The sequence below is a fragment of the Rhinoderma darwinii genome, chromosome 2 (assembly GCF_050947455.1).
Source record: "Rhinoderma darwinii isolate aRhiDar2 chromosome 2, aRhiDar2.hap1, whole genome shotgun sequence".
Classification (NCBI taxonomy): Eukaryota; Metazoa; Chordata; class Amphibia; order Anura; family Rhinodermatidae; genus Rhinoderma; species Rhinoderma darwinii.
The window spans coordinates 398,305,158-398,331,680 of record NC_134688.1 but is presented as its reverse complement, the minus strand read 5'-3'; the positions used below and the strand labels follow the sequence as shown (position 1 = coordinate 398,331,680).

Below are 26,523 nucleotides of genomic sequence, written 5' to 3'. Positions count from 1 at the left end.
GTCAGGGACTTTTCGGGAGCGGAATCGACGGGCAGATTCCGCTTCACGTCCCTGACGTCATTGTCCATATATGGACAGTGAAGTCAGGAACTTCTCCTGGAGTGAAATCACCGGCCGAAAACAGCTTCTGATTTTCAGCAACTCGCGTTTTTTGACGGCCGTTTTTGGATCTGTTTTTCTATGGAGTCAATGAACTACGCCTCCAAAAACGGCTCAAGAAGTGACATGCACTTCTTTTTCGCAGGTTTTTTTACACGCCCGTTTTTCAAAACAGCCGCGTAAAAAAAACGCCCGGTCGGAACAGAACGCTGTTTTTCCCATTGAAATCAATGGGCAGATGTTTGGAGGCGTTCTGCTTACGATTTTCCGGCTGTTTGGAGGCCGTTTACGGCCCGAAAAACGTCCGAAAATAGCCCGTGTGAACATACCCTTAGGCTTGAATATTTTTGACTAAGGCCTCATGCACACGACCGTGTTTTTGCGTCCGCAATTCCCCTGAAAATCCACGGGAGTATTGCGGCCCCATTCTTTTCTATGGGGCCGTGCACACGACCGTAGTTTTTGCGGTCCGTGCACGGCCCGGGAGCCCGGACCGCAGAAAGAACGTGCATGTCTTATTACGGCCCGGTTCTGCGGTCCGGGCTCATTGAAAACAATGGCCGCGGCCATGTGCATGTGCGGGCGGCCTGCGGCTGACAGTCCGCTGACAGTCCGCAGCCGGCCGACCCGAAAATCACGGCCGTGCACACGGCTACGGTCGTGTGCATGAGGCCTAAGCCCTTTGGTTATTAATGATTTAATAATATGGTATTTTATGAGTTAAATATATATTTGTTATTGTTATTGGTAACCCATAAATAAATAGTGGCCTTATTTCTTTATTATTCTTATTATTGATGTTAGGTTTATTATTTGTGTATGGTGCCTATGATCCCAAGTCAAGTGATGGCATATCCTGGCAGTAAACACTGGGCAGTTTGATGCATGAAAAACTGCACTGTGTGAACTTGGACTAAAAAATGAGGCCACATTTGCAAACAAATTTTGAGCACAGCGAACTATGCCTCAAAAATGCACCTTCTGCTTTGGTGAAAGGGGACATGCAGTTTTCAAGGAATAGCTACAATAAATACCTATAAAACAGCAAATTATAACGTGTAGAGCTGTGGGAAAAATGCCTTTTTGCCCTGTCCTGAACCACTGTCGAAATGACAAATACAAACGGCAAGGCCCGGGGGTTCCCTCTTCGTCTATGCTCAGCTGCAGCTTTACCTGTCCGTCAGGCTACATAGGTTAGTAGTAAAGGTGTCTGCCGGTGTCTTCTCCTCCAGTGACAGGGTGTGTCCCCCCAGCCCCCTGTGGCAGTGAGAGGCAGTCCCTGGAAGCTCTGCCCCGTACCGCAGCCACTCCCTTGTCCCTACACTGACTGCTGGACTGTCACACAGGGGTCCTTCATATGAGGAGGAGGAGGAGGTGTCGCTCACCACACTGAGGAGACCGGGAGCAGCTCCCGCCATGTGAGCCCGTACAGTGAGCAGCTGATAGGAACATCCGCCCGCAGGACTGTCACTGAACTCCCCACTGTGGACAGTGCTACAAGTATCGGCTGGCATGCCACTCGTGTGCCCTCCGCAGGGCACAGTATACCGGCTTCTACCCCCTAACATTGGCCTCCATGTATTCCGGGCTGTCTCTAGTCCGCAGGTGATATATAATACATGTTAGGTCGGTGCTGTTTATAATATGAGGTGACACCCGGTCACACTGTGCAGTAATCCCAGTGACGTTACTACTTCTACTAGCGGGACACAACATGGAGAGCAACGGGCTATACACCACAGTGCCGGTTCCTGGAGAGATGGGGATGAGGGAGCAGAGTGTGTCAGGAGGAGGGGATACCCAATATAGCCCCCCATGTGCAGCACCCGCAGCTTGTGCCCCACCTGAGCCATCTTCTTCAGGTGAAGGTGCCCAGTGGTTGAGTAAGCAGAGGTCCCTGCGGGTCGTGTATGTGCTGAATGACAGCATGAAAGCAGCAATGGGAGGCAGCCCGGAATCTGGCGCACTGCACTGCCTGCGCCGCGCCTGCGACAGTGAGGGGGCGCAACTCACTAGCGTCAACTTCGGGGAGCTGGACTTCGGGGAGACGGAGGTGCTGGACACCTTCTATGATGCAGGTGAGTGCAGAACAGGTAGTAAAAATGTTATCTTTACTTATACGATTATCTCTGCTTGCTGTCATTCAATAGGAGGAACTGTGGTTTACTTCCTGTAGTTGAAAATCTGTCAAATCTGCTGAAAGTCCTCTACATGTCAATGGATTTTTGAAAATACAATGAATAATTGATACAGAAAGTTTATTGGAAAATTGTGCAGCACTTTATTATAGAAAAAAAATCCCTTCCATCAGTCCTACTCCTTCCTGTTCTGACATATATCTGGCATATAATCACGTAGTAGGAGACCGGGTGGAGTATGACTGCAGAGTTTGTAGACAGTTACCATGGAGATTCATAGACCTGCAGTGTAGCTGTAGATTGAAAATGCTAGGAACATTTTAACCACTTCCTGACATTCACCATACACGTACAGCGAAAGTCAGAGGGGCAAGTATAGAGCTCCTGCGTGTGTTAGCTGTGTATTACAGCTGATACCCTGCTCAACAGCTGGGATCAGAGACAACTCAGATCCCGGCTGTCTAACCGATTAGATGCCACGCGACCACGGCATCTAAGCTGTTAGACGGAGAGGAAACCACTTTCACCCCATAGGCCCCCCCTGCATTGTGATCGCGCAGGGAGCCGATGGATTGTCATGGCTGCCAGGGGCCCAATAAAGGCCTCCACGTCTGCCATCTTTGTCATTCTATTAAGTCCTATCAGAGACAGGGTGTGATAATATAAAAATGAAAGACGCACACTGCACTGCAATATATAAGTATTGCAGTGTATTGGGCAAGCGATCTAACGATTGTGTTCAAATCCCCTGTTGGGACTAAAAAAAAATTACAAATTAAATAAAGTTTTTAGAAATCTAGCAAAAAATTCAAAAGTAGACAAAAAATGGTGCAGAACTTTACATAGTTGGTACGGTTGAAAAAATACACATGTCCAACAAGTTCAACCAAGGGATGGGAAAAGGGAAGTGATGAAACAAAAATTCTACACGTTGACATAGCAGCTGATATTTTTATGTTCTAGGAAATGATCTAAGCCTTTTTTAAAGCCATCTACTGTCCCTGCTGTGACGGCTCCTGCGGTGACTATTCCACAGATTCACAGTTCTCACAGTAAGGCTGGATTCACACGAACGTGACGTTTTTGCGGATGCAAAAACGCGGCGTTTTGCGCGCGCAAAAATCACTTGTCAGCTCCGTGTGTCATCCGTGTATGATGCGCGGCTGCGTGATTTTCGAGCAGCCGCCATCATAGAGATGATTCTAGCCGACGTCAGTCACTGTCCAGGGTGCTGAAAGAGTTAACTGATCGGCAGTAACTCTTTCAGCACTCTCGACAGTGAATTCCGATCACCATATCTAGCAACCTGTTAAAAAAAAAAAGAGGTTCGTACTTACCGAGAACTTCCCGGCCGTTGCCTTGGTGACGCGTCCTTGGTGACGCGCCTCTCTTGACATCTGGCCCCACCTCCCTGGATGACGCGGCAGTCCATGTGACCGCTGCAGCCTGTGCTTGGCCTGTGATTGGCTGCAGCTGTCACTTGGACTGAATTGTCATCCCGGGAGGTCAGACTGGAGGAAGAAGCCGGGAGTTATCAGTAAGTTAGAACTTTTTTTTTTTTAACACGTTCATGTATATTGTGATCGGAAGTCACTGTCCAGGGTGCTGAAACAGTTTAACTCTTTCAGCACCCTGGACAGTGACTATCTCCTGACGTCGCGTCCCGGATATTTTTTTGCCGGGTTCGGCCAAAACGAGTTCGGCCGAACCCGGTGAAGTTCGGTTCGGTTGTCCGGGTTCGCTCTTCTCAAAGACACTCTGTTTGGATGTTTGTAAACAGAAAAGCACGTGGTGCTTTTCTGTTTACATTCATCCTTTTGACAGCTCTTGCGCGAATCACGCAGTTCGCACGGAAGTGCTTCCGTGCGGCATGCGTGGTTTTCACGCACCCATTGAATTCAATGGGTGCGTGATGCGTGCAAAACGCCCAAAGAACGGACATGTCGTGCCTTTTTTTCAGCGGACTCACGCTGAGCAAAAATCACGGACATGTCTGCACGGCCCCATAGACACATATAGGTCCGTGCAACGCGCGTGCAAATCACGCACGTTGCACGGACCTTTTTCACGTTCGTCTGAATAAAGCCTAAGGGTACGAACACACACAGTGTAAACACTGTGGATTTTCTGCAACGGGTTCATCGTGGAAAATCCACAGCGTATTACAGTAGCAGCAGTGTGGGTGAGATTTCAACAAATCTCGTCCCCACAGAGCGGAAAACAGATGCAGAAAAAAACGCACATAAATTGACCTTCAGTGCGGTTTCCTCAACATGTCAATTAATGCTGCAAAATTGCAGCTCTTCTGTTGCGAGTTTTCCCCATTGCATTCAATGGGGTGCTTAAACCCGCAACAAAGTGGTGTGTGTTGCGACATTTGCAGCGGAATCACAGCAATTCCGGCGCAAAAATCGCAAGTAATAGAAAAAAAAATAAAGTTGTACTTACCCAGAGTTCCCTGCTTCTTTTCCAGTCCAGCCTCCTGGGATGACGTTTCATCCCATGTGACCGCTGAAGCCAATCACAATGTGGTGCGACTTTTTGGATGCCATTCCCTGCGGTGTTCAGGACGGATACGCTGCGAAGTTTGACGCAGCGTATCTGCCCAGAAAAAGGTCTTTTTTCATAATCATCACTTATCACCTATCCACAGGATAGGTTTTAAATGTCTAATCGGTGATGTTCCGTCCGCTGGGACCCCTACCGATACAGAGAACTAGGGTAACCTACGTGAATGGAGCAGTACTGCGCATGCTTGGCTACCGCTCCATTCACTTTCTATGGGGCTGCAGCAGATAGCCATACAAACCCGTTTTAGATTACGTATTCCCTTGACAGTTGACATAAGGGGATCACCGTACTTGAAACCCCCCCCACCACAAATGGCAGTGCAGTGTTTCTGATCATGTCTGACTGAATCGGAGGTGCCCATTGTTATCAGTGGAGGTTCAAGTTGTCGACATGGATTATTACTGAGGTCTTCTAAAGCCAAATGTCAATGCACTTTCCCTGGAAATTCTCTGCACTTTTAGAACCTGTCCTGTATTAATCACAGTATTTCATTTTTCATTAATATTTAATCAGGATGTACGTGCAAGTGAAGTGGTTGTAATTCATGGTCTGGACTATTGCCATATTGGCATACTTTACCAACACTTATCACAGCTAACATTTCCTGTAGTACTTACTGACAGGGAGGTGCTCCTTGATGTAGTGTTGGCTTGTTGCGGCCTCAGTAATACTTGTCACCCTGCCGCTGAGGATATTGCATCAACCCTGCTATATTTTCCTGCATGTAAAACGTAATAGCTTATCAGGGATGAGGAGCCTGCGCCAATATACAGTAGCTGAGTGGTTGGTACAAAAAGCTATGTGCTGTTTACAAAGTAATCACACTTGAAAAAGGCTGAACGTTCCCCCTGCTTCTTTGGTCATGCAACCAATTTTTTCATGTTGATTCTATGGAAATATCCAAACTGGCATGGTGCACGTCTCTCCATGCCCTGCCTAACCTACTGGGCATGTACAAATATGAAGAGGGGAGCTATAAGCCAGCATGTGCCTTCCTCTTCCTAGCAATAGCAGGAAAAGGCCTCGTGCACACTTAGGCCTTATTCAGATGAACGGGATATACGTCCGTGCAACGCGCGTGATTTTCACGCGCGTCGCACGTACCTATATTAGTCTATGGGGCCGTGCAGACATGTGCGTGATTTTTACTCAGCGTGAGTCCGCTGAAAAAAAGTCACGACATGTCCGTTCTTTGGGCGTTTTTCGCGCAATAACGCACCCATTGAAGTCAATGGGTGCGTGAAAACCACGCATGTCACACGGAAGCACTTCCGTGCGAACAGCGTGATTCGCGCAACAGCTGTGAAAAGGATGAATGAAAACATCCAAACGGAGTGTCATAATGATGGCGGCTGCGCGAAAATCACGCAGCCGCGCATCATATGCCTAGGCCACACGGAGCTGTTAAGTGCCTTTGCGCAGGCAAAACGCCACGTTTTTGCGTGCACAAAAACACCACGCTCGTGTGAATCCAGCCTTAGGCTGGGTTTACACGAGCGTGTGCGTTTTGCGCACGCAAAAAAACACTGCGTTTTGCGTGCGCAAAAGGTACATAACAGCTCCGTGTGTCAGCAGCATATGACTCACGGTCACGGAATCCCGGACCAAAGTAGGACATTCTCTACTTTGGATCGGAACGGAGCAACAGACCATCAGAAAAACTGTAGTGTGCATGGCCCCATTGAAATGAATGGGTTCAGGGTGCTATCAGTGACAAAAACGGATAGCACCCTGAAGGAAAAAACTGAAGTGGGCATGGGGCTTTTTAAGACTGAAGGAATGACAGCGCCAACATATTTGCAGCATTGTACAGAGATTGTCACCATTCACATCAGATCCTTTCCCCAGTGGGGCTCGCAATCAAGTTTCCCCATCTTTGATTTATGTACACACAATATGGCCAATTTCTTAGGAAGCTAGTAGGGGGAAAAACTGGAGTACCTGGTGGAAATCCATGCTTTGTTGCCCGACCTCCCCATAACCATGCATATTTGAGTTGGGGCATGCGTTCATGTTTATTCCAAACATACAATAAATACTCCGAATGGGGTCATTTCTTCAGCAGGTGCATGGAGTTCTGCACGTTCCATTCAGATGAATGGAACAGATTTTCAGTTATAGAAATTTCTGCAAAAAATCTGCCGTGTGTAAACTTACCCTTAGGCCTCATGCACACGACCGTAGCCATGTGCGCGGCCGTGATTTTCGGTTCGGCCGGCAGCGGACCGCAGAACACGGCCGTAATAAGACTTGCCCGTTCTTTCTGCGGTACAGGCTCCCGGGCCATGCACAGACAGTGAAAACCACGGTCGTGTGCATGGCCCCATAGGAATGAATGGGGCCGCAATTCTCCCGTGGATTTTTGGGGGAATTGCGGCCGCAAAAGCATGTTTGTGTGCATGGGGCCTTACACCGGGATCACATGGCTTTGTGCCACACTGTGTGAATGCATTTTTGCTGCCCTGAAAACGTGACTAAAAATTGTTTTTTAGGGAGCCTAAAAAAGGTCCCTAATGTTTAATCATCCAAGTGTCTATACGTTATAGCAGTAGAAAACGTACGTGTTTACCATCATTTTCACAAGTAATGAACGGTTCTAGAACTCCACAACCGAGCAATAAAAAAAAAATCTATATATATATATATATATGCATGAGTCTCAGGAGCCTCTTTACCAAATGTCCAATTTTAAGGGTATGTTCACACGTACACGTCCGATACGCCTGAAATGACGGGGCTGTTTTCAGGAGAAAACAGCTCCTGAATTTCAGACGTAATGGCATGTGCAGGCGTTTTTCGCAGCGTCCATTACGGACGTAATTGGAGCTGTTTTTCTATGGAGTCAATGGAAAACGGCTCCAATAACGTCCCAAGAAGTGACAGGCACTTCTGTGACGCAGGCGTCTTTTTTACGCGCTGTCTTTTGACAGCGGCGTGTAAAAAAAATGACCGTCGGCACAGAACATCGTAAAGCCCATTCAAATGAATGGGCAGATGTTTGCCGGAGCATTGGAGCCGTATTTTCGGACGTAATTCGAGGTTGAAATGCCCGAATTACGTCCGTAAATAGGGTGTGTGAACCCAGCCTAATGGTAACATGGAATCTCAGCTCAGTTTATAGTATACTGGTTGTCCACATAAAGCTAACATACTCCTTTCCTTCTGAAATGCCTTATTCGTTTTGGGATATTTTGTCCTGGAGTTATCTGACAGCTACTTTCACCATTTGCGTCCCTTTATCAAGCCAACTCCTTCGCAGATCCGGCAGGGCTTACCGGAGACGATAGCGCAGCATGCCGCAATATTGTGTTCGGTAAAATCACGGACAGCCCGACAGAAAGTCGACGGAACCTATTAAAGTCAATAGGATCCGTCGGCAACCGACGGTGTCCGCTGTGCAACGGAACCGTTGGTTTCATTATTCCCTTGTTCTGCTCCTCTAACGGAGCAGAACAACGGAACAGCACAACGCATGTGTGAACATATACAGCATGATTAAATTGAAAACGATATTTTTGCCCTGTTTACAATTCCTTTGGGTAAGATCTATTGAAGTTTATTTTTTAGTCCAGTTCTCCCCTGTTCTACACCTGATTTGAAAAAGACCTGGATGTCAGGTTACATCCAGCTCATCTTTCCATTTAAAGTGGAACTCCAATTTAAACTTTGTTTTTTGAGAAGGTACAACTTTTGCTCTCCCTTTTAGCACTTAGATTCTCCAGAATGCTCTTATTCCAGCGGGTGTTATTCAAGTTAAAGGCCAGGTCCCCCACAGTCTGCCTCATGGGAGTAGCTCTGGCTAAAAGGTAAAATATCCACAGTATAAGCCTACTGTACATGAAGTTATTGACATAGTTGCAGAAAAAATATAAGTTTAAGATCCATTAGCGCAATTTGCATACTTTAAAGGGAGTGTCACCACTTTTGCCCTCCCCACACCACTAGATGGGGTGGGGGAGACCTGTTTAATCATACCTATGTCGGCGATCATGCTGCAAGCCACATTAGAGAAATTCATTTTTAATTCTCACGCTACGTATGCTAGTGAAATATGAATTGTTCGGCTTCTATGGCGTAACCCCTCTCCTCTGCTCTTGAGTGACGGCTCTACTGGTCCTCAGTAACTAATGCCGTGAGATCCAAGAGCCCTCACTCAAGAGTAGGGAAGTGGTTGGGGAAATGTTACAGTGGGGAAGCCGAACACCACATTCATTAGCAAACGGTGCATGAGGATTAAAAGTTAATTTCCATAGTGTCGCTTACTTCATGATCTCCGACATGATTAAAGGGGTAGTCCGGACATGAGGCGATTTTTTTTATTTTTATACTGATGACCTATCCACGGGATAGCTCATCAGTATATGATCGGTGGGGGTCCGACACCCAGACCCCGCAGTGATCAACTGCTCCGGCTGCCTGCGGTCACTGGATGTACGTTCCGGAAGCAGATGGCTCTGGTTATAGTATAGCGGCCATGTTGCAGCACCTCTGCTCTACTCCTATTCAAGTGAATAGGAGCAGGACTGCAGCACGGCCGCTATACAGTGTCCTCTGCTTTTGACATCGGCCACTGCATAAAATTCAGTGCCCTGGAATAGCTGATCGTGCGGGGTCCGGGTGCTGGACCCCCACCGATCATATACTGATGATCTATCCTGTGGATAGGACATCAGTATAAAAAACTGCCCCGTGCCCGAACAACCCCTTTAAACTTGTCTCCTCCACCCCATCTAGTGGTGTGGAGGGCACCAAAGACTCCCTTTAAGGAACAATGTAATCCCTACACTTTTTTTCAGTCATTACAAATTTTCTTAAATGTACTAAAATACTAAAAAATATCTGCTGGCATACAGTATATAACTGGACAATTCTTTGTATTTAAGGGGTACTGTATATTACCTAATATAAACGGGGAATTAATTTTATTGTGTTTTATACTAATATATTTATGTCGCTCTGTGGAATTTAGGTGTAGAATACAAGTGCAGTCTCACCTTAATGCCTTGGTCATACTGTTCTCTACAAGGCAGGAAAATGTGTCCCGAAAATGGGGTGCCTGTATTCAGGGAGGGGTTTTAATCTAGAAATACCATTTGAGGGTGTTATCTGCAGAACTTTGATTTATGTCCCTGATGCATGGGGGATTTGATGCTGTGGTTTGAATGTATGGATGTGCATTGAAAAAGTGTTAAATTGCTTATATATTGCTTTTTTTTTTTTTATCACACTAGGCCATCCACTGTGAGATAAATCAGCAGTATCTACTGTTCTCTTCACATGCAGCGCTTTTGGTGGCGTTTTATGCAGCCAGATATTCGCTGGAAGTCAATAGGGAATAATTAAACAGACTATAATAAATTTGTTTTTTGTGGCGTTTTTTCCCCCCTTTTTTGTCTTGCGTTTTTTATGTAAGTGTTATATTTTTTTTTTAAATCACAGCAAGAGTTTGGTTTAACGGTTTCGTCTCTATAGGAAAAAAAAAGCATGTAATAAAATGTCTGACTGCAAACAACAGCGCACATAAAATTCATGCCGTTTCTTATTAGGGTATGTTCACACGGCAGCCTCCGTTACGGCTGAAATAACGGAGCTGTTTTCAGCTGTTTATTCTCTGGAATTTCAGATGTAATGGCATGTGCAGGCGCTTTTCGTAATTGGAGCTGTTTTTCCATGGAGTCAATGGAAAACGGCTCCATTTACTTCTCAAGAAGTGACAGGCACTTCTTTGACGCGGGAGTCTTTTTTACGCGCCATCTGTTGACCGTCGGCACAGAACATCGTAAAGCCCATTCAAATGAATGGGCAGATGTTTGCCGACGCTTTGGAGCCGTATTTTCGGACGTAATTAGAGGCTAAAACGCCCGAATTACGTCCGTAAATAGTGTGTGTGAACCCAGCCTTACAAGGCCAAAAAAATTCCACACAAAAAGTGTGTGAAGGAAGCCTAGTAGAGATAAAATAGTGTAGAGTCTAGATAGGGCCTGTTCACATCAGCGTTCGGTTCCATTGATGGGTTCTGTCAGACTGTTTCGTCAGGGGATCCCATCAACGGAAAGGCAAACGGAAACCATAGCTTTATGTTTGTATTACCATTGTATTTCAATGGTAATGCTTCCATTGCTAATGGTTACTGTTTGTCTCCGTTCTATAAGGTTTCCGTTTTTTTGACGGAATCAATAGCGCAGTCGACTGTGCTATTGATTCCGTAAAAAACAGAAACCATTTGCAATGCAAGCATTACCATTGAAATCAATGGTAATGCAAATGGAAGCTATGGTTTCCGTTTGCCTCTCCGTTCATGGTTCCTCCGACAGAAAGGTCTGATGAAACCCATCACATCCTTACCTCATAGAGGATTGACTAGACTGGATACAATTGTAACTACATCTCAGCTGTGAGAAGTTTCGGGTCTGTACAGGCTTTCAGCCTCTGGATGTAAACAAGAAGGTTGTCTTCTACTGGTAACAAACAGAGATTTTGAAAATGTTGAAGAATTAACCCCTTAAGGACACGGCCAATCTTTGTCTTTTCAATTTTGTTTCTTCCTCCCCGCCTTCCAAAAGCCATAACTTTTGAATTTTTTAGTTGACCTAGCCGGATGAGGGCTTGTTTTTGGTGGTATAAGTTGTAGGTTTTCATGGCACCATTTATTGTACCGCATAATGTACTGGGAAGCTGAAAAACTTATTTGTGGGGTGAAATGGGCAAAAAACAGCGATTACGCAACTTTTTGGGTGGTTTTGTTTTTACGGTGTCCAGCAGGCGGTAAAACATACATGATTACCTTATTCTACGGGTTTATACCATCACGGCAATACCAAATTTATGTTTTTTTTCATGTTTTACCACTTTTAGAATAAAAAAACTTTGCTACAAAATAAAATTGGTTTGTGTCGCCATAATCTGAGAGCCATAACATTTTTTATTTTTTTTTCGTCTATTGAGTGATGTGAGGGCTTATTTTTTTGCGGGGGTGAGCTATAGTTTTTACCAATATGATTTTGGGGTACATGCGACTTTTTGATCACTTTTTCTTACATTTTTCTGGAAATCTAAGATGACCAAAAAACAGCAATTATATATATTTATTTTTTTACGGTGCTCATTAAGCGGGTTAAACAATGCTATATTATGATAGTTTGGACAATTACGGATGCGGTGATACCAGTAATGTGAACATTGCTTTAGGGAAAAAATTGGAAAAGTTTTGGTTTTTTTTAACTTAATTTTTTTTTTCTTAGGACATTTTTATTTAACTGTTTTTTACCTTTTTTTTATTAGTCCTATTTTAGGCTAAAAATGCGCCAAATTTACACACTTTTTAACATGTCGCAAATCTATCAGACTCCTTTCCCTTCTTTACATCGCCTATTGGGTGGTATACTTTAGACCAGTATTTTGTGCCACAAAACTGGCGCACGCAAGTAATAAATCTGGCACATTTCACGACTCAAAAGATCTAAGGCCGTATTCTAAGTAAACGACCCAACGTGACGCACATGTCGCAAATCAATTTTCTTTCTGGTGCACGTAATAATAAACTTGGCCAACAATATATGCATCAAGAAAAAAGGGGCACGAAACGACAGAACCGAAGAGAAAAGACAATAATAAATCTGTCCCGTTGTATATTAGAAAGTTGCAGAACTTTTCATTATAAAATGAATCATATTATGTTGATAGTGATGTACCAAATTATACAAAATCTTTGTGGCCTTTTGCATTCAAACAATAGTTGTAAAGTATTGGAAGTTTTCATTGTAAGCCAAGATATCTGATACACTTGGGTGGAAAACTCTACATAAAAGAATTCTTATAATAGAAATGTTTCACAATTGGCAGCAGGATGGACAGGTTGCATTTATACAAACTGATTTGTGTCTCTAGATCAAGGTCATCGAGTGTCATTCCTCATTTCAATGGCACAAATAATTCAGCTTGAAAGATACAAGGACAGACCAGTTGTTAATGCAATCTGCTATTGATCAAAGACTGTCTTTTCCTTTCTCTGTAGCAACAGCCCATAAATCCACTACAAATGTCACATAACGTAAGGGCCAAAATAGCAATGTAAACCTCTGCCTTGCTGAGCTGCGTACATGTATTCAGAATGACACCAGCAGACTGTTATTGGCACAAATATAGACCTCAGACGTGACATGTTGGGGTATGTTCATACGCAGTGTTTTTAGCCGTTTTTCGGGCCATAAACGTCCCGAAAAACTGCTGAAAAATCGGAAGCAGAACGCCTACAATCATCTGGCCATTGATTTCAATGGGAAATATGGCGTTCTGTTCCGAAGAGGCATTTTTTTACGCCTCGTTTTAAAAATAATGGCACGTAAAAAGACGCCCACGAAAAAGAAGTGAATGTCACTTCTTCAGCCGTTTTTGGAGCCATTTTTCACGGACTATAGAAAAACAGCTCCAAAAACGGCCGTCAAAAATGCAGCGAAAAACGGGACTTTGATTAAAAAAAAAGTCTGAAAATCAGGAGCTGTTTTCCCTTGAAAACGGCTCCGTATTGTCAGACTTTTTTGCTAAGCGTGTGAACATAGCCTTACACTATTTCATAAGATGTATGGTTATTGAATCATTAGTTATCATTGCCCTGATTTAGGCTGGGCGTTCTGATCGTGTTTTTACTGCAGATTTGTAGCATTTATCATGTACTTCTTAACTACTGTGCAAAATGCATTGTAAAAACGGTATGCGTTTTATCATGAATCACTGCAGTTTTGCAATGTGGTTTTCAGTCATGCGGTTATTATAGGTGAAGCACATTAAAATCATGCGGTAAAACACATGAGGTTTTTACAATGCGTTTTTCACAGCAATTAAGAAGCACATGAAAATCGCTGCAAAACTGCATTAAAACGCGGTAAAAAATGATCAAAATGCCTTATGGAATACCAATTTTAAACTTAAAAAAGACAAACACCCTGGTGCAGAGTAAATTGTTTAATTGGACAAGGTTCTTGTTAAGTACTTTATTTATATTTTCCAGGTTGATATTATTCATGGCAATTGTCATTACAATAGACTAACGTTTTCATATAAATATGATTGTAATATAACTCATACAAGCCGTAAACACTACACTTATATACATTACCAGCAGAAGAGATAAGAATACTATGTATATAATTGTATTATATTATATACAAATCTGGTATACTACATACCACAAGCATTTTTAGTGACCAAAAAATTTAGTTCTTCTGCATAGTAGCATTTTAAAACCCTAAAAATTTGGGGTACTGTGATGTGGAGATCCTGGAGGTTCTTCCTGTCCTCCTACTCTGTAGAACGCTGCATTGCTTTATACGGATGATTGTTAGTTCATGAGGGGTTCATACTTCCAAAGACACAGGAAGGAAAAATACATTACATGTGAAGAAGAGTGGAATGGCAAAGTATTGTGGTATTAGTTCTGGGTATGTCTATAGTGTAAACCGACGTTTAATCGTGAGATGTGGAACTTGACTATTATAAAACGTACCTCTAGTATATTCTCCTATAACGATCAATCAGCCATAGTCCCAAGTACCTGGATATAATCATTATAAGACATATTGTAACTTACAGTGCCTCTAGACTCCCATATTAAAACGTATTAACTAGTTTACTTTGTTGGAGCAACAGCTTGTGCTCCAGAGCTGCTGTTCTTCAATTTGTAACTGAGGACAGGAAGTTGAAATCATCATCAGCCATTGGAGTCTATGAAGTACTGCCTCCGCATATATCGCTCTGCGTGACTATGGTGAAAGGGAGATCAAAAACATTCTGCTTTCTCTTCCCCCTTCTCTGCTGTCCAGGCGTTTTACTCCCCTGCCATAATTATACCCCTGTACCTTTCTGGATTAGTACATACACTATATGGACAATATGGTTTAGGGGGCCCCGTTCTAGAGATAGGTGCGGGTCCTAGAGGTGGGACCCGCATCTATCTGACGCCACACTTTTCTTGCGTCCTAAATTTACGCTGTTTACCGTGTGGTATAAACAACACAATAACTTTATTCAGTGGGTTGTCACGATTGCAACGATACCAAATTTATATAGATTTTCTATGTTTTACTACTTTTACACAGTAAAAACACTTTTTTTTTCAAATTATTTGTTTTTGTGTCTCCATATTTCAAGAGCCATAACTTTTTTTTATTTTTTCCACCGATGCAGCTGTATGAGGGCTTTTTTTTTTGCGTCCTGCAAAGTTTTTATTGGTTTTAAGTACCATTTTGGAGTAGGTGCGACTTTTCATCACTTTCTTTTTAAGGAAAGATTCACAGAAAACAGCAATTTTTGCATTTTTTTTTAATTTAATGTATTAAATAATGTAATGACTTTATAGTTGGGATTGTTACGGACGCATCGATACCAAATATGTGTAACTTTTAAACTTTTTTTTTTTTTTTAAATAATCAAGCATTTTGTAATGGGGAAAAAGTGTGCGTGTGCGTGTGTGTGTGTGTGTGTGTATCCAGCCTTTTGAATGTTTTTTGATCATTATGTTTTTTACTTAATGCATTTTCTGGATGTTTTTGTTTACAGTGGGTAATGAGTGAAATATTGTAGTATTGTACTTCATTTAAAGATAGGATTTGTTGAGCCAGGAATCTCTATACCCATCATAAATCATTTAAAGACATATCTGTTTATCAAACCCTATTTTACAGTCTGGATTAAATTGGATGAATCAGCGCTGCCCTGGCAGAAATTTAGGCGACACAGTGCATTCTTCATTCGTTGTTTTCATACACTAATCCTGCACAAATTTTACTTTATCTTGTCTATTGTATTTCCATGCCCAAAAAGGAAGACAAAAGCCCGTTCACCATATTAAAGGACTAAGACTGCATTACATGAAGCACAAACACGATCGATCTTCCAGCCTTCCTTTTTTTTAGTCCCCCTTTGTAATCAAATTATTGGAAGAGGAAAGATTACTATCTTGTTTAGACAACCCTGAGTCTTTCTTTCCCTGGGCATACCTTGAAACAGATCTTATTGGTTTGTAGCGGTTCTAATAGACCTACAGACAGTAGAAAAGAGGACAGACGGAGTTTAGTAACACATGACTGCAGGATCAGACTCTGCATCGGATTTGTCTGTAGTCTGTAACCATGGAGACACATAGGTTTGTGTAAGGACTGTATTCCAGAATGGTAGGATAAGTCAAGGTTATCATTTATGTATTAATTTATGTATTTTGGCTATACAAATTTGGTTGCAAATGTATACATAGCCTTTAAAGTATCCTATGAGAAACTTCTAGTGAACATTTGTGTACAAAGGCCAACATTTTAGCTAACAATAATGACTACAATTCATGTTCACAAATATTTATACCCATGTAGGATTGGAATCTAACATGTTGTGGGAGGGGAGTCTAATATTTGTAAAATCTACAGGCACAGGAAATAGGAAGCAATCAATTTAACAATAATACAAAAGCTATATCTGTCTAGTCGCGAACTGTGAAACCTCGGGATAAAAATCAACATGAAAATCCTAAATTATTTTTTTTGCTATGCTTCATTTCGCAACACAAACTCACTAAGTAAATAGTTTGACAGTCAAATAAAAACACTCTTAAAGACATGCATATTTATAAAAAAGTGAATTCCCCAAATCATAGGACAGCTAAAGAGTAACAGCACTTTCAAAAAACTTTTTATATGTCATAGAGACACATCATAAGTTTTGATCGGTGGGGATACAGGGGCTGACACCCCCACCATCGCTGACACAAAAGTGAAGAAATGCTCAGCTGAGCGCTCTGCACCTCTGTTGCTGAAATGAAAGTGCAGAAGCGGTTAGCTGATCGCTCTGCACCTTTGGCTGTGATCGGTGCTCCTTGTCAGGCTGAGGACTGCTCACATAGAACATCTATGAGCCCGTCTTCAGCCTAACAAGGAGCACCGATCACAGCCGATCAGTTGAGTGCATTAACACTTTCCTTTCAGTGATGGTGGTTGTCTCCGCACCCAGTCCCCTAGCGATCAAAACTACTGATATGTCTCTATGACATATCAAACGTTTTTTGAAAGTGCAGAAACTCTTCAAGCTCGCCATTTATGTGTCAATTTGCCCCTGATCTGATCAGCATTCTTATATTTTTTTACTACTGGGATGCCGATGGTAAATACGTGTACATTGCAAGGTAGAAGAAAGGAAGGTAGGATCCAGCGAAGTATAGCGGTTAAAAGGAAAACTCAGTTTCCACTTTATTGAAAATAAACGATAAAATATCGAACACTGGAAAACGTACGCAGTACAAGGTGGTCTAGATGGCAGAATGAGAGCCTACGCGTTTCGAACACGGTCTGTGTTCTTATTCATGGCTAATTCTAGTGTGCAAATGCGAGCCTGTGGTGGTAAATATATCAAAGAACCAGGTAGGAGGGCGATGTCTCTGCCATACAGGAGTTTCTGGCGTATATCAATACTAACTCTCTCAACTTGAAATTCACTCACACTTTTCATCACACTACTATCAACTTTTTGGATTTGACACTGTCAGGTACTGCTGGGGAAATCATTCATTCTGAAATCTTTCACAAACCTATTTCTGGCAATACCATCCTCCACGCCAGCAGCAGCCACCCCAAACATACCATCTCCTCAATACCAGTCGGTGAGCTTACTATGGCTAAGAGAAACTGCACTAGCAATCAAAGCTTCACAGGAGAACAACATAAAATCTGTAAAAAACTATCCAGCAGAGGGTATAATAAGTGGACCCTCAACAGAGCCCAAACCATAGTTGGCTCCAAAAACAGGGAATATTTACTCTCCATTGATCGAGTTTGGGGAAACAGTGACCCTTCTTGCATTTTGGGAACAGAAAAATCCACACTTGTCCTCCAATTTAGCAACCAGTTTAATGAGATACGGGAAATGGTGTATCGATATATTCCCATGATTTATGAGGATGCTAAACTAGAGATGATACTTAAAAACGGCTGTCGTATAGTATCCCGTAGGGCACCAACCTTAGGGAACATTCTCTCTCCTTCATGTTTGTCATCAAATAAAACAGTTCCAACTTGGTTGCATTATGTGGGCTTTTATAAATGTGGGTCACACCCATGTAAGGTATGTACAGTCACTAAAACTACGAAGAAGTTTTCCGATTCTAGTGGGGAAACTGACTTTGCAATAAAAACACACATCAGCTGCAATAGTGACCACGTTGTTTATATAATTGAGTGCACTAGTTGCAATTTCAAATACGTGGGTTGTACCACCAGGAAACTAAAAATCAGAATTTTAGAACATCTGAGCTATATCAGAAATCTGGCTATTGTCAATATCTCCAACGCGACATTTCATATCCTGTCATAATAGAAACATTAATTTCCTCAAAATATACGCTATCGAAAAAATAATAAAGAGTAGTAGAGGAGGTGATCTCAAGCACAGATTAACGCGTGAAACGTTTTGTATTTACCATCTCAACACAAGATTTCCCCTAGGTTTAAATCTTAGGAAGGAGCTCATGTTCAATTATTAAAATCTGTTTACTGTCACTGAGTACACATACATTTCTGTCTTCTTTTTTTTTTAAACTTGTTTTTTATTGAAAAGTGAGTTTGTTTTATCACATTATGAAGTATAAAAACAAATGTAAAGGACAACAGCGTCCCAATCAATACAACTAAGCACTCGCAGGTGCTGTACAAATCTCAACAATATTGCCATCCTGTTTACTTCACTACTCAAAAGAGGCATAATAAAATTCACAGATAGTACATCCATTCACTTACATTTTCACAACTGTATAATGTTCATACAATATGTTTATATGTGAGAGGTCCGGGAGATCCACTACATTATCCGTCTCATCCCTACTCGCCTATCGTCTCCTCCCTCCCCTCCTCGCATCCACTGCCACCTCTAGTTCCCTTGGGGTGTACGTTGTCTCAGTGCTGTTGCACCATATGTCCCATATCTTATGGAAGTTGTCCGGCCGATCTCTATGTTTAAAAATGATACGTTCATATGATATAGTGGAATTAACCATCTGCTTCCATACTGCAACCTTAGGAGGTCGGCGATCCATCCATCTCATAGAAATGCCTTTGCGGGCCAAGAAGAGGGTCTCCTGCGGAAATATTTTTGTATGACGGGACCATATGTCTTCCTCCAGTATTCCGAATAGACACAATTCTGGAGTCCCTTCAACAGGAAATGGTAGCATTAAGTTGAGGAAACCGATGATCTCTGACCAGTAAGAGCGGAGGTGTGGGCACATCCATACCATATGCCAGAAGTCAGCTGGGGCATGTGAACATTTCGGGCAAGCCGGTTCTGGTATGTATTTCATTTGAAATAGGCGCTGAGGCGTCAGATACGCCTGATGGATATAGTACAGCTGGATGAGCTTATTATTAGCAGCAGGTGACACATGTAAGTGTGATTGTAGTAGGTCTTCAATGGTGTCCTCCGTCAAAGAAGGGATTAGTTGAGACCACCTGGAAATAATCGGCAGTGGAGCCGCCTTAGCCTTCTGTTCAATCAAGTGAGCGTAAATAGTAGAGATCAGACCTCTGGGGCCCTGTGACCGGACCACCCCGATGAGCGGGTAGGAGGAGATGGGTTGACGCTGTCTCGGAAACTGCTCAGCAAGGAGGTGACGCATCTGCAGATATCTGAAGAAATGTTGCCGAGGAAGCCAAAATTTTTCTTGCATTTGTTCGAAAGACAGAAGGATATTATTTTCATACACGTCTCCGAGCACTGTGACACCTGCATCAATCCAGTATGCGGCATCTGGGAACTTTACCAAGGATTCGAGCACCGTGTTATGCCACAGAGGAGTTTCCGCGGGGATGTCTGAAGAACTCGAGCTAGTCATAGCCACTTTCCAGACTTCCCTTGCCACTCGACAGACAGGCAGTAAAGAGGATCTTGGCACTTCCTGATGGAACAACACCGGCCACAATGACTTCTGTGCAGAATAGTCCAGTAACATACCCTCAAGGCCCGGGGGGCGTTTGGCTTGCGTCCAGGTGCCTAGGTATTTGAGTTGGCCGGCCAGATAGTATAGATAAATGTCCGGGAGAGCAATACCAGCCATCTCCTTCGGTCTTTGTAGCTTCTGTAAGGCCAGTTTTGACCTAGACCTACCCCATATAAAGGAAATGATGAGAGACTCCAGTTGCCGGAAGAAGGACTTTGGTATAGGAGTGAATATATGTTGTAGAATATAAAGACTCTTAGGAAGTATCACCATTTTAATCAGATTAATTCGCCCCATGACCGACAATGGGAGGGCCGCCCATATCTTAAACTTTTCTCTGGCAACGGATAATAGAGGATACACATTGAGTTGTAGGGAGAGTGCCGCCTTTCTGGTAAGTCTACCCAGGTATTTAAATTGGTCAACTACAGCAAGTCCTTCTCTCGTGGAGCCCGCCGACTGCGTTTCCCCAGGCTGTAAAAACAAGATGGTCGATTTGGACCAGTTAATGCGAAGTCCAGAGTAATCTCCAAAGGTGTTGATAAGATGCATCATTCTCGGGAGGGAAGACTGTATCTGCGAAACAAATAACATAATATCATCTGCGTACAGTGCAATACGGTCCTCACCCGTCTTGTGTGGGACCCCTTTTACTTCCGGGTCTGATCTGATGAGTATTGCCAATGGTTCCATTGCCAGTGCAAAGAGCAGGGGTGACAGGGGGCAGCCCTGCCTAGTTCCCCTACCTAGGTCAAAGGAGGTAGATGCGAGGCCATTCAGCGCTATATTAGCCCTGGGATGCTTGTAAATTATCTGTATCCATGACACAAATGCAGGGCCGAATCCAAAACTAGACAGAACACTAGCTAAGTAGGTCCATTCCACAGAGTCGAAAGCCTTAGCCGCATCCAAGGAGGCCAGGGCCCAGTCATTTTTGTTACGCTCGCCTATCTGCGCCACCGTCTGGACTCTCCTCAGGTTATCAGACGTACTTCTCCCAGGGATGAACCCAGATTGATCCGGGTGAATAATATCAGAGATGACGGAGTTTAGTCGGAGTGCCAGTACTTTAGTCAGCAGTTTGTAATCTGTGTTGAGTAGAGAGATGGGCCTGTAAGATCCGCAATCCATTGGTGTTTTATCCGGCTTCAGGAGTACAATTATAGTCGCATCATACATCGAGGCTGGCAGAGTTCCTTTTCCAAAGGAGGCATTCAGTATTTCTAGTAATTGTGGTAGGAGTTGCTCCTGATATTTAGTGTATACCTCCAGGGGGAGTCCATCAGGGCCCGAGGCTTTGCCCTTTGCCATGGTGGTCAAAGCTTCCGATAGTTCAGGTAGCGTAATAGGGGCTTCCATAAACTCCCTCTGTGACTCCGTTAGTTGTGGAATATCCATTTCCAACAGGTAATCCCTGATGTTCTGTGGAGACACCTGTATTTTAGATTCGTAGAGTTCTTTGTAGAATTCAGCGAAACGAGACATAATCCGCTCATTGTCGTGTACCACTTCCCCTGTCGCGGAGTGAATACGCAATATTGCCGGCGAGGTCGAATTACTATGAATCATGTGTGCCAGCAGGCTGCTGGATTGATTACCTAGTTCAAAGTATTTCTGGTTGGAGAAGAATATGCGACGCTTCATTTTTTCCTGAAGGAGATGAACATATTCCCTGCCTCTCTGTAGCCACGTCTGTTGGTTTAACGGAGTGGGGTCCTCTATAAATGCGGCTTCCAAAGTTGTACATTCAGCTGCCAGCAGCTGTTCCACCCCAGAGGCCTGCCTTTTGTGGTAGGAGATCAAGGACTGCAAACACCCACGCAGGTATGCTTTCTGTGCGTCCCATAAGGCTGAGTGGTTGTCAAAGGGAAGATTTTCTGCAAAGAACACTGTCAATTGATCCGGGATGCGGTCCTGATCCCCAAATACTTTAAGCCAGAATGGATGAACCTTCCTAGGCCCTCTATACAGGTGTTGGGGTCGTAAATTGAGCTTTACTATTATAGGCGAGTGATCTGACATTGCTCTGGGTAAATGAGAGATACGTTCTAGCATACCGTAAGTTTTGGCGTTACTGCACACATAATCAATCCTGGACAGCGAGTTTCTCCCAGGTGTGAAGCTTGTGTATTCGCAGCCATTGGGATGGCGCTGCCTCCACATATCTATCCAACCCATCTCCCCCAAGAATCCAGCCAGCGGAGTAGACCTGGGTAGATGCCCAGGGACAGGTCCAGGATAAAACTTGTCTGTGGAAGGATCTAGAAGAAGGTTGAAGTCTCCCATACATATCACCCCAGCTGCCGGGAATTGGGATGCAAATTTAGCCGCCTCATATAACACATTCATGGAGGCCGGAGGAGGAAGATAAAGCCCAATCAGTACGAACTGCTGACCTTCAATCCATGCGTGTACGAAAATTGACCTGCCCTCCTTGTCCGTCTGCACCACATCCGGTTCCCATCTGAGTGATCTATGTATCAAAATGGAAACCCCTCTGGAATATGTACTGTGTGTAGAGTGTGCCGACCACTGAATCCATGTTCTATTTAAGCAGCTGGCGGTAGATTGTATAAGATGTGTTTCTTGAAGGCATATTATCTGCGGACCTTGCTGCCGGATAAATGAAAAAGTCAGGTTCCTCTTATGGGAGTCTCCCAGACCCCTCACATTCACAGAAAGAATAGATAATGTCATTATACTTCAATTGCTAAGAATATACCAGTAAGAGAACAATGATAAATGCTTTCAGTTGAGACGTGCAGCAAAACAGTCAGGTTATCAACAATAACAAATATAGAACAACCAATGCTACGCACTGATTGTTACGCTTTTTAACCCCTTCCCGACATCCGCCGTATATATACGGCGCACGCCGGGTGGGGGAATATGGAGCGGGCTCACGGGCTGAGTCCGCTCCATAGAGCGAATCTGTCGGCTGTGTGTTACAGCCGACACTTCCGGGTTACGAGCAGGATCGCGCTTTAGCGCGATCCCGCTTGTTTAACCCGTTAAATGCCGCGTTCAATAGAGATCGCGGCATTTAAATTACTAAAAACAGGGGGGCGACCCCCTGTAACGTCTCAACGGCCCCCCTGCGGCGAGATCGCGGGGAGCCGTTGGTTCACACGGCTGCCTGGGGGTCTGACGAAGTCCCCCAGGTCCGCCATCTTGGTACTCCTAAGAAGCTCTGCCTCCGGCAGGGCTTCATAGGAGACTGTCAGAATCACGATATACTGCATTACATTAGTATTGCAGTATATCGTGCAAGCGATCTAACGATCGCTGGTTGAAGTCCCCTAGGGGGACTAATAAAAAATGTAAAAATTAGTTAAATAAAGTTGTTTTTTTTGTGTAAAAAAAAATAAAATATTAAAAGTTCAAAAAACCCCCCTTTTCCCATTTTCCCCCTAGAGCATAGTAAAAAATTAAATAAATAAACATAATTGGTATCGCCGCGTCCGTAAAAGTCTGAACTATCACAATATATCATTATTTAACCCGCACGGTGAACGCCGTAAAAAAAACAAAATTGTAAACGCCAGAATCTCTATTTTTTGTTCACCTAATCTCCCACAAAAAATGAAATAAAAAGTGATCAAACCGTCACATTTACACCAAAATGGTATTATTAAAAACTACAGCTTATCCCGCAAAAAATAAGCCCTTATACCACTTAATCGACGGAAAAATAAAGACGTTACGGCTCTCGGAATTTGGCGAAACAAAATAAATTGTCTTTTTTACACTTAGGTTTTTACTTGTAAAAGTAGTAAAATATAGAAAAACCTACACATATTTGGTATCGGCGTAATCGTATTGACCCACAGAATAAAATGAATATGTTGTTTTAATTGTACAGTGAATTCCGTAAAAATGGCGCGCAAAAAACCATGGCGGAATCACTGTTTTTTTCATTTTCTACCCCAGAAATAATTTTTTTCCCGTTTCCTAGTACATTATACTGCAAAATAAATGGTGCTTACGAAAAACTACAACTTGTCCCGCAATAATCAAGCCCTCATAGTACTATATAGACGGAAGAATAAAGGCGTTATGGCCTTTGGAAGGTGGGGAGGGAAAAACGAAAATTAAAATCTGAAAAAGGGCTGCGGCGGGAAGGGGTTAATATCACAAAAGTGATAATTGAGGCAAAACGGGGGATCACCTATATATCAGATGACTAATACAGGTGAGCAAGAACAAAGGAAAAAGAAGAAAGCACAATTAAGATAAAGGCACCGGCGTTGTGATTCCCAAATTCGCGGGTAATTGTCCGCTAACTAAAAACATTGCATACTGTTTCTCTAGAAAAGATAAGCCAGCTTCCACCCGCCCGTTCTTCAGATTATCCACTTAACCCCTTAATGACCGGGCATGTTTGTACCTTAATGACCAAGCCAGATTTGTCAAATCTGGTATGTCTGACTTTATCAGAGAATAACTCTGTGAAAGTTTTGAATATCCAAGTAATTCTGACATTGTTTTTTCGTCGCATGTTGTACTTTATTTTAGTGGTAAAAGTAGACTCATACGATTTGCGGAAATTAATTAAAAAATAGAAAAATGGAAGAAATTTTGTAAAAATTACCATTTTCCCCTATATTTAACTGCAATATGTCACATATGTACACACATACTGTACAATTTTTTTTAATTAAATATATATTTCCATCTCTTTACTCTATTTTGGCAGCACTTTTGAAAAAATAAAATAAATTTTCAGCAATTTAGAGGACTTACAAATTGAATAATAATTTTATAAATTTTGAAGTACATTTTGTTTTCCTGCACCAAGCCAGGTTTTCAGAGGCTCATAGATGTCAGAATGGTGGAAACCCCCACAAATGACCCCATTTAGAAAACTAGACCCCTTAAGGTATTTACCTAAGGGTATAGTAAGTATTTTGACCCCACAGTTTTTTGCTAAATTTAATACATAGCAGGTGAAAAAAAAAATAATTTCACTTTTTTTCATAAAAGTATCAGTTTGAAGACCAATTTCTTTGTAAAGCGACCATGAGAATGAAGAAGCACACCACAAAATCTATCACCCTGTTTCTCCTGTTTTCAAAAATACCAACATTGTGGCCCTAATGCGCTGCCTGGACACACGGCAGGACCCAAAAGGAAGAGAGCACCCGGAGGCTTTCAGGACTCATATTTTGCTTGAAAATGTTTTAGGCCCCAATGTACATTTGGAGAGGCTTTGAGCTGCCAGAACGATAGAAACTCCCCATAAACGACCCCATTTAGAAAACTAGACCCCATAAGGTATTTATTTAGGGGTATAGTAATTATTTTGACCCCACAGTTCTTTGCTAAATTTAATGCATATCAGGTGAAAAAAATAATAATTTCACTTTTTTCATAAAAGTATTTGTTTGAAGACCGATTTCTTTGTAAAGCGACCATGAAAATGAAGAAACACACCCCAAAATCTATCACCCTGTTTCTCCTGTTTTCAAAAATACCCACATTGTGGCCCTAATGCGTTGTTTGGACACACGGCAGGGCCCCAAAGGAAGGGAACACCCGGAGGCTTTCAGGACTCATATTTTGCTTGAAAATGTTTTAGGCCCCAATGTACATTTGGAGAAGCTTTGAGCTGCCAGAATGATAGAAACTCCCCATAAACGACCCCATTTCGAAAACTAGACCCCTTAAGGTATTTATCTAGGGGTATAGTTAGCATTTTGACCACACAGGTTTTTCGCTAAATATATTGAAATTAGTCTGTAAGAATTAAAATGTACTTTTTTTCTGAAACAACATAGAAATTTTTATTATTTACAAGGAATAACGAAGAAAATGCACCCCAACATTTGTAAAGCAATGTCTCCCGATTACGACAATACCACATATGTGGTAATAAACTGCTGTTTGGACCCACAGCAGGGCACAGAAGGGAAGGAGCGCCATTTGGATTTATGATTTTGCTGGAATGGTTTTCGGTGCCATGTCACATTTGCAATGCACTGGAGGGACCAAAACAGTGGAAACCCACCATAAGTGACCCCATTTTGGAAAAACCTTCAAGGAATTTTTCTAGGGGTATAGTGAGCATTTACACCCCACGGGTCTTTTGCAGAGTTTATTAGAATTAGGGCGCGAAAATTAATATCAACATTTTTTCCACTAAAATGTTGCATTTTCTCATTTTCACAAGGGATAAAGGAGGAAAAAAACAACCATTTTTTTATAAAGCAATTTCTCCCGAGTACGGAAATACCCAACATGTTGTCATACGTTTATTCATTAGAAATGAATTAACCCTTTCAGGACTGATCCATTTTTTGCTTTCATATTTTAGATTTTCACTCCCCGCTTTCCAAGAGCCATAACTTTTTTATTTTTCCATCAATAGAGTGGTGTGAAGGCTTATTTGTTGCGGGACAATCTGTAGTTTTGATTGGTACCATTTTTGGGTACATGCGATTTTTTTTGATCACTTTTTATTCAATTTTTTTGCAATCCTGAGCAAAAAACAGGAATTCTGACACCGTTTTTTAGGTTTTCTTTTTGCGGCGCTCACCGTACGCTATAAATGACATTTTTACTTTATTCTGCGGGTTGGTACGATTACGGCGATACCATATGTATATAGGTTTGGTCCTTTTTTTTAGCGTTTGCGCAATAAAATGACTTATTTATAAAAAAATAAAATTCTGTGTCACCATATTCTGAGAGCCATAATTTTTTAATTTTTTAGTCAAAAAAGCTGTGTAAGGGCTTGTTTTTTGCGGG

At 42.6% G+C, this 26,523-nt stretch overlaps 1 protein-coding gene across 1 annotated transcript in view; it reads left to right on the top strand.

Annotated features, from left to right (window-relative positions):
• The first annotated feature begins 1,428 nt into the window (after positions 1-1,428).
• Positions 1,429-26,523, top strand: part of MAP3K15 (mitogen-activated protein kinase kinase kinase 15) — a 164,203-nt gene continuing 139,108 nt past the window's right edge. Inside the window, exon 1 of the mRNA XM_075854028.1 lies at positions 1,429-2,177. Within this exon, the coding sequence (XP_075710143.1) occupies positions 1,814-2,177 (364 nt within the window). The 5' untranslated portion in view covers positions 1,429-1,813. The remainder of the gene's footprint in view (positions 2,178-26,523) is intronic.